Below are 18,510 nucleotides of genomic sequence, written 5' to 3' on the forward strand. Positions count from 1 at the left end.
TGAAAAAAAAGTGTGTGTTTTTAAAAAAAGTTGTAAAGGTTTTTTGTTTTTAAAAATGTCAACACAGCGTCTTATTATCTCAATATTGCGTTGTTTGTAAATGTTGCAATTCAGAGGAACTCGGGCCGGTTTGGATTTCCAGCCAGAAATCTCGCATGCAGAGCAGCCACCTGGTTGCAGTAAAGATCCACCCGCTTGAGATGCCCTCCTCTCAGGTCGCCTCGCGGCACCTTGAAGGCGAAAAGAGATCCATTGCAGCAGCACGAACTTTGGGAGACAGCGCTTCAACTTTTCACAAAGTGGCAGGTATAAAAAGCGGTAGACTACGTCGTGCTGAGTACGATCCGAGGTCTGCGTCTGCCGAATGGTTGTCTGTCTGTTTGGAACATCTCACCGAGGTGGGGAAAAGATCTTTAAAGATCCGGTAATTGACGACTTACGCGACTCTATCCTTTGATAAGTCTACGCAGCGAGGCGGCCGAACCTCGCCCCCCTCCCCGGCAGCCCAGAAATCCAAGATGGCGCCCCCCCCCCCGCGGGTCGTGACTGCGCAATATGGCGGCCTCGTTGCGTAAGAGTGCGCCAGGGGGTAAGATGGCGCCCGCCAGGGCTTCGGCGAACGTGATAGGCCGCGTCCCCTCGCCCGCCGCGCCGCTGCCCCAATCAAAGGCAAGCGCGCTCGGCTGCCGGCCGCCCTCCTTCCCTCCCCGCTTCGCGTCCCAGAGTCGCGAGGATGGCGGCGGCGGCGGCGGCGCCCGAGGTGGAGTACGAGTCGGTGCTGTGCGTGAAGCCCGATATCAGCGTCTACAGGATCCCGCCGAGGGCCTCGAACCGGGGATACAGGCAGGAGAGGCGGGCCGGGGGCCGGGCGGGGAGGGGAGGCGGGCCGGGCGGGGAGGCCGCGTGGCCGCCAAATGCTCACCTCGGGGACCCTCTTCCTTCCTTCGCGCACACGCGTCTGTAGGCACACGGGTTCACACGCGGCTGTTTCCCCGCGGAAGTGCGGAGGTGAGGGTTACCTTGCAGGGTTGTTTGTGGTGGTGGCCTGCATTCATTCAGCGCACCTGTCCGCCTGTTTATATATCTATGTATATCTATATGAGATATAGTGGGAATAAGGAGAATAAGGTAATAATGATTAGACCTTGCAGGGTGGCTGTGGTTGGAATCCATTTGAGTTTTATTTTATTTTTTAAAAAACACATTTTAATTTTCCTCATTTTACAGTAATAATAACCATGACAGTAGGAGCAGCAACAGCACTGTGTTCTCTGCAGACAGAAGTGGCAGTGGTCCATTTACTCAGAGAGTAAAGCGGGAAGGGCCAGGGAAGGCGGCCCAATGCAACCTCTGGGGGAGCCTATTACATAAGGTGGTCGTGATCCATTTCTGCTCGCCTCTCAGAGCGCTTGAAATCCTGCACCTGCTATCCTGGGCTAAACCTTCCTTGGAGATGTAGCAGCCTCTTTTTTTTTGTGCCTCGGCACCTCTGCCCATGTCCCCCACTTTACACGCCCTGCTTTTAAATGACGATTAACTCATTCTTTTAATGACACTGGAGAGGTTGACATTAAAATAGTGTGCATTTATATAAATGCATTTATATTTTTTAAAGACCTGAAAAATCAGTAAACATTAAAAGCAAACAAACACATTGTTATTATTGTTACTAAATTGAAAGGCCTGTCGTAGATCTTCATGGCTGAACCCCTCATTTGGGAGCCTCTGCTCACCAGCTTTCATCTGCCAGGCAACCTTTCCTCTGTTGCGTTTTTTTGTGTGACATCTGCTGGGTCTCTGTGTGTGTCATTCCCACAGGGATGTTAAAATGGAGAGCGTTGCTTCCTCAGACTTGCTGCTCCACCATTCAGTGTTTAGTTGCACAGGTGCATTTCTGCTGGTGTTGGCTTCTGGAACATCATTTTCTTCTGTAATCCTCTCTTCCCTTCTCTTTCCCCTTCCCCCACCTCTTGTTCCTTTGCAGTACGTGTGTTCTGTGAGTCATCCTATCCCGGTTCTCATTAGTGACAAATCCACTCTTCCCCTTTTCCTCTTGTCACTAACAGCCACAAAGGGAGCTGGATTATCTTCCAGATTGTGCATCAGTGCTGACCACGCTGGTTAGATGAGCAGAGAGGAAGGGAACGTGGATAACCGCTAAGCAATTACACTTGTTTTTCTGCTGACACATCCCTGCGTAGGCACACACCGTTGGTTTAAAATGGTTCTGAGCCCAGTTACTTGTTCAAGGAACAGAGCAATCAGAGGAGTCATTGATTTCCATTAGCGTGGCTTCCATTAGGCTCTGCATCTCCCCAAATTCAGGGCTGAAATGCCTCTGAAATGAATCCCATAGAAGAAGTTCTGAATCAGGTAATTGGGGGGAAATAAAAGTGAGTCATGTTAGTAGTATTCTCAAGGATATGCTGATATAGACTGATATAGACCAGGATATAAATACATTTGGGGCCAGGATAGCTAATTGTCTGTACTGTTACCCACTCTGCTCTTATGCTTACATGCAATTCCCAATTATTTCAATGGCACTCGCTCACAATTACTTACGGTATGCTACTTCTTAATTACATTATAGGAGTGTTTATTTCCTGGGCCTTTTCTTTCAATATACAGTACTCTGTTTCTGCACAAAACCTACCAAAGCAGTGTTCAAGAAGTTAAAACACAAATTATATATATCCACTAAATGAAAAGCAATGAAAACATTTCACTTCAAAATAAAACCTTGTTTAGTTGATTACATTTTTGTTGCACCTTAGAGACCAACTAAGTTTGTCATTGGTATGAGCTTTCATGTGCATGCACACTTCAGAAGACAAACTTACCGTAGTTGGTCTCTAAGGTGCTACTGGAAGGAATTTTTTAATTTTTATTTTGTTTTGACTGCATTTTTGTTGGTATCACTTTTCAAACATCACCCCTGCCCCTACCCACAGTCCCGGTCTTCCAATAATAATAATGATAATAATTTATTTATTTCCCCAGCCACTCTGGGCGGCTTCCAACAGAAAAATAAAACACAGTAATCGATTAAACATTAAAAGCCTCCCTGAACAGGGCTGCCTTCAGATGTCTTCTAAACGTCTGGTAGTTGTTTTCCTCTTTGACATCTGTTGGGAGGGCGTTCCACAGGGCAGGCGCCACCACCGAGAAGGCCCTCTGCCTAGTTCCCTGCAACTTGGCTTCTTGCAATGAGGGAACCGCCAGAAGGCCCTCGGTGCTGGACCTCAGTGTCCGGGCAGAATGATGGAGGTGGAGACGCTCCTTCAGGTATACTGCACCGAGGCCATTTAGGGCTTTAAAGGTCAGCACCAACACTTTGAATTGTGCTCGGAAACGCACTGGGAGCCAATGTAGATCTTTCAAGACTGGTGTTATGTGGTCTCGGCGGCTGCTCCCAGTCACCAGTCTAGCTGCCGCATTCTGGATTACAGGTAGTTGTAGTTTCCGAGTCACCTTCAAAGGTGGTCTAAAACTAGTGGTCTAAAAACTCAGATACACTTTAGAATCCCATCTTTAACACTGATATATTTGTAATTTTTTGGGGGGGACACACACACAAATGTATTACTGATTTTAAATCTCATAGATATATCAAATATCCAATTCTAAATACCAGGTTATATACATTTTCATGATCAGTAAAGAAAGGTGAGTTTTGACCAGAAAGTGAGAATTGCACATTTGCACTATTTCCAAAAAGTTCCGCCGCTCTGCCCCCCAAGCAGGAGGAAAATCCATCCATGGTTTCAAATTCCTTGGAAACTTTTGCATTTCTTAAACATCTTCACCAAAGAGATTTGCTCCACTAAAAGTTTACTACATGTCCTTAGGTAAAGGTAAAGGGACCCCTGACCATTAGGTCCAGTCGTGACCAACTCTGGGGTTGCGCGCTCATCTCGCATTATTGGCCGAGGGAGCCGGCGTATAGCTTCCAGGTCATGTGGCCAGCATGACAAAGCCGCTTCTGGCAAACCAGAGCAGCACATGGAAACGCTGTTTACCTTCCCGCTGTAGCAGTTCCTATTTATCTACTTACATTTTGACGTGCTTTCGAACTGCTAGGTTGGCAGGAGCTGGGACCAAGCAACGGGAGCTCACCCCATCACAGGGATTCGAACCGCCGACCACCTGATCAGCAAGCCCTAGGCTCAGTGGTTTAACCACAGCACCACCTGGGTCCCTATACATGTCCTTGGCCATTGCTTTTAAAAGTTTTGAAGCCTTCATTCATTAACTGAACTGCTTACAACCTCCTCAGGAAACCCTGAGCATCCAGATAAGGACTCCTGCCTAGACACACAGGGGAATATGCTAGCTGATGTTTCTTTTTTGAAAGCTGTTGCCTACAGAAGAACCTTGTTAGATTTGAAAGCTTTTCAAAGGCCAGCTCAGCAGTTGAGCATTTTTTCAATGCTTTTGAGGACTGACTGTCTAAGATGAGTCTGGTGGGTGGCTCAGTTCCTCCTCAGATGTCACAGGCTCTGGAAGTGGTTTGAAAGTGTATTCAGAGAAATCTTTCTGGGAAGGCCACAGTTGTATCTGTGAAGAGACTGTTTCACACTGTTTCACATGTTTAGGGAAGTTTTTAATATTTGATGTTTTATCATGCTTTTAATATTCTGTTGGGAGCCGCCCAGAGTAGCTGGGGAAACCCAGCCAAATGGGTGGGGTATAAATACTACTACTACTTCTTCGGATTCTCTGTAGATTTGTCTCTGGGGCATGTTGACCTCATTGTATGGAAAAAATACTGTTAAAATGTAGGTATGGTAGGTAAAAGGTAAAGGACCCCTGGATAGTTAAATCCAGTCAAAGGTGACTATGGCGTGTGATGCTCATCTCACTTCAGGCCGAGGGTGCAACAGGACACTGTGACGGAAGCCAGAGTGCATGGAAACACCATTTATCTTCCCACCACAATGGTACCTATTTATCTACCGTAATTGCACTGGTGTGCTTTCAAACTGCTAGGTTGGCAGAAACTGAGACAGAGCAACGGGAGCTCACCACTGTCAAGCAGATTCAAACCTCCGACCCTCCGATCGGAGGCTCGGTGGTTTAGACCACAGTGCCACCACATCACTGTTAAAATGTACAGCCCAAGTAGGTCATGATCAAAATATCAATAAAACATCAAAGCATGCCATATGCTCTTAATACCTCTTAGATCTAGAAGGGTGAGCCTACAGGAATTCCACCTAATTGATGTTGCCAGACAGAAGGACCTCCTGTGGGACCTCCTCCACCTTTTCTCTATAGATAGAACGTGTTGTTTGGCCACATTTGATCTCGGCAGGTGTGGGGCTCAAGTGAGTCATGGTGGATTAGCCAGAGAGATGCTAGCTGGCCCAAGGTCGCCCATTGAGTTTTATGGCTGAGTGGGGAGTTGAAGTTACTTGCAACACTTTTTTGTGATAACTTCTTCACATAGCGCGTAGTTAAACTATGGCACTCGCTCCTACAGAAGGCAGTCACAGCCACTAGATTGGGTGGCTTTAAAAGAGGATGAAGGAGTGGGCTGCATAGCTGTCAAGTTTTCCCTTTTCTCGCGAGGAAGCCTTTTCAGCATAAGGGAATTTCCCTTAAAAAAAGGGGAAAACTTGACAGCTATGGCTGTCACTGACTCCCAGCCAGGATGGCTCTGCCCTGCCTCCACAGTTGAGGCAGCAATGATTCTGAATCCCAGTTGCTGGAAACCACTGCAGGGGAGAGGATTCCTCTTGTGCTCAAATCCCCCTTGCCGGCTTCCCACAGATAACTGTTAAACCGTTGTAAGTACGTGATGCTGGAGTGTCCTTACGATAGTATCATCTTTCCATGAAGTGCTTCCCCTTCTTCGTTTTTGTCTGTCTCCTTTTCCTTTTGTGCTACACGTAGCTTTTAGTTCCTATATAAACGTTGTGTTGGTGATGGTCCTATTGAAATAAGAGTAGCCTCAAACAACGTCTAATGATAATCATACTGTAATAGCTTTCATCCTAATTATGAGTTCTGTTCAGCAGCAGGCTGAGAAGCAGGGTGGATAATATTGGTGGTGAGGGAACAAGGTGGGATACTCTGTGGCTGGATTCTGTCCTGGAGCATCTAAAAATGCTGCTTGTGAGTTAGGACCTTGTGCCCTTGGCCACAAGGGAGGTTAAGCTAAATCTGCCGTGACCCAGGATTGTGGTGAAATCAGCAGGGAAAGCCCACAGCAGGATGGCGTGGGGAGCTGGTTGGGGGTTTCTTATCGGCGAATATCTCCCTGTTGGTTTACCCTGCAGGGCTTCTGACTGGAAACTGGACCAGCCGGACTGGACAGGACGCCTCCGCATTACCTCGAAAGGCAACGTTGCATATATAAAACTAGAGGACAAAGTTTCAGGTGAGGAGATCACAGGGTGGGCATTATGTAGTCCTGAAGTCATGGTTGCCCAGGTTATGGGCTCTGGTTGGGGTGGATTCAAATATTTCTCTCACGTCTCTGTCATGAGACTGCTCCGCTTAATTTCTGCCATTCAGCATCATTTTCCTTGCCTTCACTCGTGCAGGTGATATTACCCTGCATGGTTTTTTATGTAGCGCCTCACTTGGTGTTGCTTCGGATTGGTTCTGCTCTTAAAGATGTTGTAAGGAATACGGATGCTCAACTTACCACGTGATTAGCGTGGGGAGATTTGCCTACATATTAAATCTATGATAAGGTGTGTCAATACATATGGCTCTCTGGTTGCTGGTTGCACTTCTCCAAATTTTGCAGAGCAGGTTTCTAGCCAAGTAATGTGTACAAAAATGCATTTACTAGGGTAAAGTATACAGTACATAGGAATGCATTCATGGCTAAAGTGTATTAGAGGAGGGATGATTGCTTTGCAACAATGTGTACGTTAGACAGAATTATGTACGGGGAAGGCGATATTACTGATAAATAGTGTGTTTTCATCAAAACATGTTCCTTTCTCCTTGGAGGAGTTACCTTTGTCTTATGAAAATTTTCTGGCCTAATTTTTGTGTTGCTGCTTATCACTCTGTTCTGTTGTATGTTTTTTAAGCCTCTGGGGCAGTGTTGGGGAACCTTTGCCCCTCCAGATATGCTGATCTACAAGATCCATCAGCCTTGGCAAGCCTTAGCCTGGCAAGTAGCCAGGGCAGATGAGAATTGTGCAGTAGTTCAGCAATACCTGGAGAGCCAAAGGTTCCCCACTCCTGCCCTGTGGTGTTAAGCCCTCTGTTGTATGTTAGTTTAGATTATCCATGGGGTTTTTGTATCCTTAGCTGTGCACACTTGGGCATATTACAATTGTAACCAAAACAGATGTAAGGCGAAACAAAGAAAGATGATGATCAGCTACAGGTTAAGTGATAGTCAGCTCAGTCTTACTCAGAGTGGACCCATTAACATGAATCCACATGGCTAAGCTGGGTTTACTAATTTCAGTTGGTCTGTTCTGAGGAAAACTTGCTTGCCTGCCACCCAAAAGCAAGATCATCCATATCTCAGCACAGTTTTTATGCACAATTGTATCACTTTGTTACTCATGTTAAATCAGAGTTAAGGGAGATCCCATTAGAATCCAAGTTGTAATTCAAGGTGGCAGAGAATGTAGCATTTTTCTCAAATATGTAACATTTTTTATTGTATGCAAATGGTTGATGAACATCAAGGTACCACACCAGTTCACGCATGCCAGGAATTGTTTCTTGAAAATGAGATGCTGCAAGCATTAAAGCTCTTACTTAAGCAAAATCTACATCTGTTGATTTTCATAATCATTTTAGGAGCGATATACAGTACTGTATTTTTCCATGTATAAGACAACATTTTTTCTGAAATTTTTAAGTGATAAATTGGGGTTTGTTTTATACAGCTCAATAGCTCAGCTCAGCAACTGTTTTTGCAATTTCCCCAAAATAGCTCAAGAACTTAATTTTTAAATTTCCTAATTTGGGGCTCCCAAAAATAGGGGTCGTCTTATACATGGGGGCGTGTGTTATACACGGAAAAATACGGTATATTAACAAAAAAATGGTGAATCCATGGTCCTACAGTCGTACCTCGGGTTACGACCACCTCGGTTTGCGAACTGTTCGGGTTACGAACTGCGCAAACCTGGAAGTGAAGCGGCGCGCGCGCGATCTGCGCATGCGCAAAGCGTGAAAATCGCGCTTTGCGCATGCGCAAAATGGCGGCGCCCATCGCGTTCGGGTTACGAACTATTCGGGTTACGAACTGCGATCCGGAACGGATCGCGTTCGTAACCCGAGGTATTACTGTATTAGTAAATGGGCTTACTGAGCAGAATTAAAATTTATTTGCAATATTTAATCTTGTGAGCTAAAGTTTAGCAGTAAAAGCTAGTGTAACTGGTGTAGGATAGGTGATGATTCAAAAGCAAACTCAAAATGTTTGGAAGTCTTCAGATACTGTGTGACTGACAATGCAGCAATTTACTGTGTTGTACTTTTTGATGTTTATGAAAATGATAAAGATTGTTTCATGGCGTTTGATGCTGAATAAGTTGGTTATTCCTTTGTTTGAACAAAGAATATAGTGTCTCCAGTTTCCTTGTAGTGATAAATCTGTTTGGGTCTTGAAAGTGGTGCTCTTCTTCTGTATCCTTAGGTGAGCTTTTTGCTCAGGCTCCAATAGATCAATATCCTGGCATTGCTGTGGAAACAGTGACTGATTCCAGTCGGTACTTTGTCATCCGGATTCAGGATGGGAATGGTGAGAGAATTAAGGGTTTATTACTCCTTAATTCAACTGGGGTGTAACTAAATGCTAAAGTGGTTCTTGGGAGTGGGAGCACAACAATCTGGTGCCCTCCTATTCCAGGTCTGCATCACCCTGACCATTGGCTGGAGCTTATAGGAGTTATGCGCCAACATCATCTGGAGGGCACCAGCTTGGCAAGTCTTGAGCCAAGTATAGGGCCCAACAAACCTAGGTCTAAGGCTTCCTTCTGTTCTGCTGCCACCTAGGAAGCATGATCCAAAATGACTATTCTTACAATCATAGAATTGTAGAGTTGGAAGGTACCCTGAGAGTTATCTAGTCCAACCCCCCTGCAATGCAGGAATCTCAGCTATAGCATCCATAACAGACGATCACCCAAATTCTGCTTTAAAACCTGCAAAGGAGGAGAGTCCACAACCTTCTGAGGGAGCCCATTCCACTGTCAAAGAGCTCTTACCATCAGAAAATTATTCCTGATGTTTGTTCGGAATCTCCTTTCTTGTAACTTGAAGTCATTGGTTGTGGTCTACTAAGACCCTCTAGATTCTTCTCACATGTAGTACTGGCAAGCTAGGTGTCCCTCTTCCTATATTTGTACAGCTGGTTATCCCTCGCTATGTAGAGAAGCCTCAGATTTGCCTGTATTGCAATTATCTGGCTTAATAAGGCTGTAAATTGAGGCATGATAAAAGAAATCCCTTTGAAAGGACAACTTAGCAAAAGGCAGTCTGTAGCTTCAAATATATTGCAAATGCTGGTGATGTGTTGTTGTGCCCCCTCATGCCTGATTCTACCAAGACAGTCTAATAGCAAGGATGAGTGGTCTGAACCTTTGTCCTCATCCCTTCTGCTGACTGGTTTCTCCACCTCCCTTGTCATCAGGGCGAAGCGCTTTCATTGGCATTGGCTTTGGAGACCGGGGAGATGCATTTGACTTCAATGTTTCCTTGCAGGATCACTTCAAGTAAGTTTTCCGCTGTGCCCTGGGTGGGACTTTGATTCTCTGATAACTTCTTTCCCACTGAACATTTGAGTCACAGGACTGGTCCATCCAGTTTGTTATTGTCTCCTGCAGCATTTCTCAGCCTTGGCTCCCCAGATGTTCTCGAGTGACAACCACCATCCTTGACTAGCTAGGAATGATGGGAGTTTTAGTCCAGCAATATCTAGGGACCCAAGATTGAGAGAGTCTGGTCTACTGTGATTCGCAGCACAGTCCTCTTCAAGGATTTAGGGCAGAGAGACTCTTTTCCAGTCCTCCCTGAAATCCTTTTTAACCAGAGATGCCAAGACTTGCATACAGTTGTCAGATTTAAAGCATGTGATCTACTACTAAGTTGTAGCCTTGGCCCTGGGATACTGTCGAGAGTCACACTTCAAGAAGGACACTTTCACCTAGCAAAGCTAAGTACCCTGTTTCTCCTATTTTAAGACGTAGTCATAAAATAAGCCATAGCAGGATTTTTAAGCATTCAAGGAATATACTGTGGTGCCTCGCTTAACGAATGCCCTGCTTAACGAAATTTCCGCTTAACAAAAGGATTTTTCGAGCGGAGGTTGCCTCGCTAGACGAAGTCGTTTTACGAAAAATTCGTCTAGTGAATCGCGGTTTCCCATAGGACTGCATTGAAATTCAAATGCGTTCCTATGGGCGAAAAAAAAATTCAATGCATTCCTATGGGATTCGCTAGACGAATTTTTCGTTATAAGAAAAGACCCGTGGAACAAATTAAATTCGTCTAGCGAGGCACCACTGTAAGCCATACCCCAAAAATAAGACATAGTGATAGGCGCAGCAGCAATGCCAGCCGCGGCAGGAGGAGGAGGAACAAAATAAGACATCCCCTGAAAATAAGCCATAGTGTTTTTTTTTTTTAGGAAAAATAAATATAAGACGGTGTCTTAATTTTGGAGAAACACGGTAGGAGCTAACTGAAAGTCTCGAAGGTGCTGAGCACCAGTAGAACATTTGATGGTGCCTTTTTCTGCCGCCTTCTTGCTTTTCAGATTGCCTAATATCCTCTATTGAGACTGCTCTTTAAGATTGGTGGAATTGTCAGTAGCATAAAATTTAGCTACCCATTGGAGGTGGGTCTCCAGGAATATATCAAACTAAACTATTGCTGATCCCGCACTGGCTTCTGGTGTGCTGCAGGGCCCAGTTCAGGTCACTGAATAACTTGGCCCTTTTATATTTGCTGAAGCATCTTCTCTCATACAGACCTTGTGACCTCAGCCCCCTACAGTCTTTAGGAAATAAGATACTGTACTTGGTCCTTCCGGGAGCATCTTCCCTGGGCAGGCTCAGTCAGACGCCTCATTATATATCAACAATACACTCTTGAACTTGTTTTGGGGTGCTTTCTAATGTGGCGTTGTTGGTGATTTAGAAAATCTTAATTTTAACCCTTTTTTAATGGTCTTCATGTATGTCTTAAGGTATGAATTCATTGTGTTGAGTAGTTGCTAGACCAGAGAGAATGCTAATGCATTTAAATAAGTTAAAAGTGGGATGGAAGAAGGGTATATATGTCTGCACTGAAAGGGGGATGACGGATGATGTATCTGGCACAGCTGGTGAGGCAGCCATCCCAAGGTATGGGTCCCAGTAGCAGAACTTTGCTCTGCCTCCTGACATTCTTGTATCCTGTTTAAAAATGCCCATTCAGACGAATGCATTGGTTGAGGTTGCTAATATTAGCTGGCTTCTTTAGCGTAAAGAGCTTGTCAAGTGTACAGCTTAGAATGTTGGACCCGAAAGTGGGCTTAACCCAAGCGTAGGATTGTGCGGATTAAACAAAGCAAACTTAAGTAAACCACCCCTGTACTCTTCGGAGGGAAAATGTGATGCAGATGTCTGTAAAATAGGAAGATATTTGAAGGAGTGGCGAGTACTCATGGGGCAGGAAACCAAAGTGCCAGAGTACTTACTAGAGAATCCTTGGTAGGCTTTTCCTTGCAATCATTTATCCTCATCTCTGCAATTAATCTTTCTTCCTCTTGTGTTAATTTGTTTGTCTTTGTTCCCCACTCCACAATGTAGGTGGGTGAAACAAGAGTCGGAAATCTCCAAGGAGTCCCAGGAATTTGACAGCCGTCCCAAGCTTGACCTAGGGTTTAAGGAAGGACAGACAATTAAATTGAACATTGGGGTGAGGATCTCATAGGTCTTACTTCTTGACGTGCTATGGTAAGCTGTGGTTAGTGTGAGTTGTTTGCCTCAGTGCTGTCTCTCTCTTCACAGAACATGCCAACGAAGAAAGGTGGGTCAGCCAAGCCACGTCCATCTGGATCAGGGGGGCTAAGCCTGCTCCCGCCACCTCCCGGGGGCAAAATTGTACCTCCTCCTGTGCCACCTCCTTCCTCGACTGCTATTTCCAATCATGTCACACCACCGCCGGTGCTGAAATCCAGCAATGTGGGCAATGCAGGTAACTGCCACCTAGCTTGTAAAGGTTCATGTAGCAAGCACGTTTCCTCACCTGGCTGTATCATACAAATACACGTTCCAAGAAGCCAGAATTGGTTGTGGCTCCCTGCTATGTGTATAGTCAGTGGCAGGTGCAAGATTGCTATCAAATAACATGGGTCACAGATCTAGGATATGGGTACAGTGTTTCTCACATTTTAAGACTTGCCTATAAAATAAGCCATGGCACGATTTTCCCAAGGCAATAAAATATAAGGCATCCCCCCCAAAATAAGACATGCTGTGGTACCGGTACTATACCGTGCTGGGAGCAGGTCCGGATGGCGCTTCCGTAAGGAACAGGAAAAGGAAGCAGGACCCTGCGTGACCCGCAGCTCGCGCCGCGCCAAGTCCTGACCCAGCGGGAGCCGGCAAAGGGACCCGGCAAGAGCTGCAGCACGCACTTTGCCGAGCCCCGACCCGGCGGCGGGACCCAGCAAGAGCCGCAGCGCGCACCGCTTGGAGCCCCGCCCCGGCGGGACCCAGCAGCGTGCCCTGCTGAAGCGCCAACAAAGCGCACAGCAGCAGCAGCAGCAGCCAGTTCCGGGCGCCAAGCCGCAGCAGGAAGAGGAGGTAATTTTTTAAAAATAAGACACCCCCGAAAATAAGCCATAGGCTTATTTTCTTGAGTAAAATAAATATACTGTAAGACGGTGTCTTAAAATGTGAGAAACACGAGTAGGTTCGGGTCTCTGGAGTGGAGAGCAGTCATTTCTACAACGTGTCCTTTTTAAAAGCCATATCCAACAGAGCTAATGTGGAAGAAAGATGCTGGTTGTTTATATTTGGGGGCTGGGGGGAGACCCAGTGAATGTCGGGTAAACGAGGGGGCGGGGAGAGGAACGATCCCCCAGGCAAAATGCAGGAATGTTTCCAGCACTTCTCCCCAACCTCTTCATGACCCATAAATCTTGCAGAGTAAAACGCAAAAGGACTGAGGCAGAAGTGTGTGCTACAAGCTACGTTTATTACTAAGTATAAGGCAGAACAAAAAAAAAGCACGTCTCCTCTCTCTGAGAGAAGTCCGAAGAAAAACAACAACAAACGGAAACAGGATCCGCTCCCGTGATTCCAACACTCTTTGCTAGAATGCATAAACACAGTCTTGTGGCTGCACAGTGAGAGGAATAGAAACCTAACAGTGAATGGTCCGAATGTACTTAGTGCAATATTGTGGCTTAATCAAAGCTGTTTGGATGGAAGACTGCTCGGGAACAAGGATGTAAACTGCTTTGAGAGTGTAGTAAATGATTTTTTTTTAAAAAAGGTGTGTAATTGTGTGACTTATAAATTCCTGCTGCCTTATGGAATTTTCACTACTCCATAGTGTCCTCTCTGATTTCTGCTTGGAATGTCTGTCCTTTGTAGCTAATCATATGAGCATAGGGATGCCCTTTATGCCAATGTTTTTGTAGCTCAATATTGTCTCTGCTGATTGACAGTGATTTTCCTTGGGTCCAACCAGGGGTCTTTCCTATTCCTACCTTGGGATCAACGCCACTGAGCTACAGCTCCTAGACAGATGCAGTTAGAATCATAGAGTTGGAAGAGACCACAAGGGCCATCCAGTCCAACCCCCTGCCACGCAGGAAACACCATCAAAGCATTCTTGACATATGGCTGTCAAGCCTCTGCTTAAAGACCTCCAAAGCAGTTTCTCTGAATACCTTGCTCCTTACATCATCACCAGCTACTGAGGGCCAAGAGACTTGATCTAGTCTTTGGCCGAGGCCTCATGCCTTTCTTAAAAGAGCTGTCTGGGATGTTGGATCATCATGTAAAAGTTGCAGAAAAGCAAACCTTCCTGCACCAGGAAACGAGAGGCAAAGCCTTGTCTGGCTGCTAGCAGATGTTGCCCCCCTTCACGATGGTGCACTCTTCCTGTGTGCCTTTTTAGCTGTTGCCCCAAGAAGGGACAATATTCTTCCTCATAATAAAAAGGTAAAGGTAAAGGGACCCCTGACCATTAGGTCCAGTCGTGACCGACTCTGGGGTTGCGCGCTCATCTCACATTATTGGCCGAGGGAGCCGGCGTATAGCTTCCAGGTCATGTGGCCAGCATGACAAAGCTTCCCGCTGTAGCGGTTCCTATTTATCTACTTGCATTTTTGACGTGCTTTCGAACTGCTAGGTTGGCAGGAGCTGGGACCAAGCAACGGGAGCTCACCCCGTCACAGGGATTCGAACCGCCGGCCTTCTGATCAACAAGCCCTAGACTCTGTGGTTTAACCACAGCGCCACCTGGGTCCTCATAATAGCAATGCTGTATTCCCCCTCCCCAAACAAACAAATTGCCAACCAGAGTGTTGTTGAGTGTGTGTGGTTATTGCTGTCTCTCCACTCAGGTTACTGAGAATCAAGGCAATTCCCAAATATGGCCCTGATCAGGAGCTGGGGAAAAGACCACAATAGGAATCCTGTGCAAGTTCTTTTATAGAAGTTTAATAAATAAGCATTTCCCTCTTTTGACTCCCAGATATCCTGCTAGACTTGGATTTAACACCTCCTGTTTCAAAGGTGCCTGCGCCTGCTGTGGTTCCAGCCACTACAGATCTCTGGGGAGATTTCAACACTGCGTCCAGGTAACCCTTGTGAAAACCGGGTGGTGGTGGTGGTGGTGGTGGTGGTGGTTTGCCACAGGGAGATCATGAGAGGTGCACATGCCAGAGGTGGGTTACAAGGCAACTGAAGGACACTTCTGGGTGTGCTAAGGCCAAATCTACTTGCTTTGATATATATTTAACAAACACTGACAAGCAATCCAGCTTCTAAAAAAATCCTAAGTAGAAACTGTAGAGCTCTAATAAACAATAAGACAATTGCACTGCTTCCTAGACAACCAGGTCAGCTACTAACCGTTGGTCACATGGGCGCTACAGGTTTTTGTTTCAATTTAATGGATGGCATTCAGCTAAGTTTTACTCAGAGCAGACCCATATAAATTAATGGCCTTAGCCCTGTCCATTCATTTCAGTGGGACTACTTGGAGTAAAACTTAATTGAATACCACCGTATGTCTTCCTAAAGCAGCCTGGACCTAGGAATGCAACTGTAAGGGGGTGGGCTTACAGGGAACAACCACCCCCATCAAATCCAGCTCCTCTTAACGGCTCGGACGGCAGCGGAAGGACAGGAGAAAGGAAGGAGGAAGTGAGCGGAGGGGGCCGGGGCTCAGGCAGCATACAAGAGCCCTTCCTGCAGCCTGGGATATCAGCAAGGAAGGAGGGGCCAGCAGAAAGTTCCAGCGGGTAAACAGCAGAGGGGCGTCCTTTCAAATTCACCCCGGAACTGAGGCGATCAACGGCTCGCAAACTCAGGGGGAGGAGATTTGGGGTCCCCAAACTACTCTGCTGTGGGAGGAGCCGAACGCCATTGGGAGAATCTGATAGCACGGAGTAGACATGTTTGCATGAAGCTCTTGCATTGTAAATAGCTTTCACAATAAAAGCATTAAAGACAAGATGGTTTGGAGTGTTGTTGCTCGAGGGTAGCCAGCAACCGCCCTGACAGCAACTTTGCCTCCTCCTTTGCCAACCATTGGATTGTAGCAGCTGCTGAGGGAGAGGCAGAAATCGAGAGAGAGAGAGGCAGAGCCCTGGAGCCCAGAGCAGCCCCTTGACCAGCAGCAGAGGCTGCCGCGTTCCTCATTAACACTGCTCTTCCTTTCTTCTCCCCAGCACAGTTCCCAGCCAATCGCCCCAGGCACCCAATTGGGTCCAATTCTGAAACAATCGTGAGTTGGTGACGTAGGAATGGACCAATGACCGAGACTCGAGGCACCTGAAGTGTCAGGGGAGTGAGCTGACGTCCTTGGCTCTTCAGTCAAAACTTGACTTCTGGACAATCTTCCTCTTTTTGTTAATGTTTCCCATTTGCATTGATGCGTTCAGTTTTTCTCTCGTGCCACAGAACTGCAGAGACGTGCTCTGTGGTCACTTCAGAAGAGTGGGGGCTCTGACTGGCTCCTATAAATAATTCCCGCCTGCTTAGTGGCTGCCTCTTCGAAGGAGAATTAAGCTGACACTGTGAAATGGGAGAAGATTGCACAGAATTGGCTTTTCTAGGTAGGCTCAGTTCCCCTTTTCTTCTCCCAGCTTCCACAGCAGCAGGTGACCTTAGCTGGGGCAGGTTGATTTTGCAGGCTGATTGCTAATCACCCTAACCGTGTAACTGACACTAATTTGTACATTTCAACCAAGAAGGAAAACAAAAGCCATTCTTGAAGAAGCCACCCTGGAGTTACCTGGGACAGGCTGCTTTGTCATAGCATCTTTATGATGGAATTAATTTAATCCTTCCTCAAATGTTCCTTCTCCCGTCAAATCTGTAGTAGGGGAGGGATGATGGGGTTCTGTGCAAACCTGTCTGCAGGGCAGCCTTGCTGTTAGGCTCCCACAAATCCCTCAACTAACCCCCCAACCCCACCCCAAAGCACTAAAGACAGTTGGCGGCTTTAAAACTGGAGATGTGTGGAAACGGCGCTAGCATGGCAAGGCGTTCTCCTGTTTCCATCCTTACTGGGAACAAGAGCAGAGCCATCTGCTCACCAGTTGGTAGGAGAAGGAGCTCAGTGTCTTCTGGAAATCCTGTCTCTGGGCAAGGCAGCTCTGTGCTGATTCGCAAGTTTGTTGGAACTTCTGCACTTTCATTGTGTTGCTTAATGTGAAAGAAGTCTAGGCACTTAACACATACAGTAGTTTGTTGCCAATGGCAGGCTGCTGTCACAAGATTGGCCAAAGCACCAGAGGGGTCTCCGCACAGACTTCCAAAAAAATGAATTTCAGGTTCTGAAATTGTACTTTTTGGCCAGTGTGATTTACCTTGTTATATCGTGATAGTCTCTTTCCCCGCAAATATTAGTGGATCATGAAGTTATCTTGGGCAGAGTCTCTCCCTCCTTTCACTCTATTGGCTGGAAATAACTTTTTTTTTAAGTTAAAAAAAACCTTTATTTTCTATTGCAGCATTACAAATCATACAAACGCAAAAAGAAAAAGAAAAAAGAAAAAGATCAAAAAAGTAAATAAATAAATTTTTAAACATTGATCAATAAATGTAAATGATACACTCTATTGGCTGGAAATAACTTTTAAAGCACCTGCTTTGCTTGACCTTCTAGCAGCAAGATGCACTTCATTACGGAACACTAGATTTGTATGTTTCACAGTGGTTTCTTCTTGTTCTGCCAGTAGGCAGTACTCGCTGTCCTGTAATATCAGCTAGAGGCTTTGTATGTAGACCCAATCGGTGTCCTCTGTGACCCTGTGGTTTGGTGCTTCTAGGTGGGCGTAGTTGAATCAGGGCACTTCTGAACAAGTATCCTGATGTTTTCTCCTTTGATCATGTCCTTGCAAACCCTTTTCTGAATTCTTTGATACAAGAATAGCTGACAGAAATTCTGTTTGTTAGTAATTGGGAAGTCTTCTAAGGAGTTTTGTAAAGCTGTATGCACATCTCGTCTCTGATTTCTAGCTACTTCACTTGTGGGATTTGGGGGATGGAGGCCTGCTTTTTAAGGCTTCCCATTCATTAAATACCCAGATATTCATCTCACTCACTGAGACGCACCCTAAGCTTATCTGCTTCTTCAGCTTTCTATTGTTTCACTGCTGGTTATAAACTGTTTTCAAGTTCCTTTCCTTGTGCTATCGTATAAGCCAGCCCAAGAATTCTCAAATTTGGCTGAATATTCCATATCTGTAGCAGGTTCTATCATTTCAGTAACTCTGTTCAGACCTCAAGTATTTGGTAATATCTCAAAGAGACTAATCAGGAGCCTCTCCCTCCATTGTTTTTTTTTTAAGTTGTTATTCTCAAGATAATATACTATGTATTGGCAGAAACTGAAGTAACATTTCATCTATATGTATATAAAGCATAAGATGTACTGGTTCAATATTAGCAATTAAAATCAAGGATAAAATTGGAGATGGATGTGTTTTTGGTGTGTGTGTTCGTGTGTAAAGCGATGTATTAGTAAATCAAATGATACTAATACATGCCTGGCACCCTCTCAAGAATTCACGTGTCTCCTTGTGGTGAAACGGTCTCTCTTGGTTCTTCATTGAGTAGGCAAATGAAGAAGGACCTCAAATGAGGCTCTCAGGGCCTGGGTCTGTTCATTTGGATAGAGGTGACCCTTAAAAGTATTGTGGTCCTGAACCATTTAAGACTTTATAGGTCAAAACCAGTATTTTGAATTGGGACTGGAAACTGCCAGCCAGTGCAGTCAGAATCAGTGTAATGTGCTTAAACCATCTTTCCCTGATGAGCAGCCTGGCTGCTGAATTCTGCAATAACATGC

General features: G+C 45.7%; 1 protein-coding gene across 2 annotated transcripts; it reads left to right on the forward strand.

Moving 5' to 3' along the window:
- The first annotated feature begins 683 nt into the window (after positions 1–683).
- NECAP1 (NECAP endocytosis associated 1) lies at positions 684–18,134 on the forward strand. Of its 2 annotated transcripts, none has more exons than XM_035112359.2 (8): positions 684–843; positions 6,285–6,385; positions 8,624–8,728; positions 9,620–9,701; positions 11,781–11,889; positions 11,982–12,168; positions 14,683–14,788; positions 15,889–18,134. In XM_035112359.2, exons 1-8 carry the CDS (start codon positions 734–736, stop codon positions 15,941–15,943), a joined length of 855 nt encoding a protein of 284 aa, XP_034968250.2. In that variant the 5' UTR covers positions 684–733; the 3' UTR covers positions 15,944–18,134. The 2 variants fall into 2 exon arrangements, with proteins under 2 accessions (XP_034968250.2, XP_034968252.2); XM_035112361.2 differs by having other exon boundaries at positions 687–843; positions 15,884–18,134.
- The last annotated feature ends 376 nt before the right edge of the window (positions 18,135–18,510 follow it).

The sequence above is a fragment of the Zootoca vivipara genome, chromosome 9 (genome assembly GCF_963506605.1).
Source record: "Zootoca vivipara chromosome 9, rZooViv1.1, whole genome shotgun sequence".
In the NCBI taxonomy this organism is placed as follows: Eukaryota; Metazoa; Chordata; class Lepidosauria; order Squamata; family Lacertidae; genus Zootoca; species Zootoca vivipara.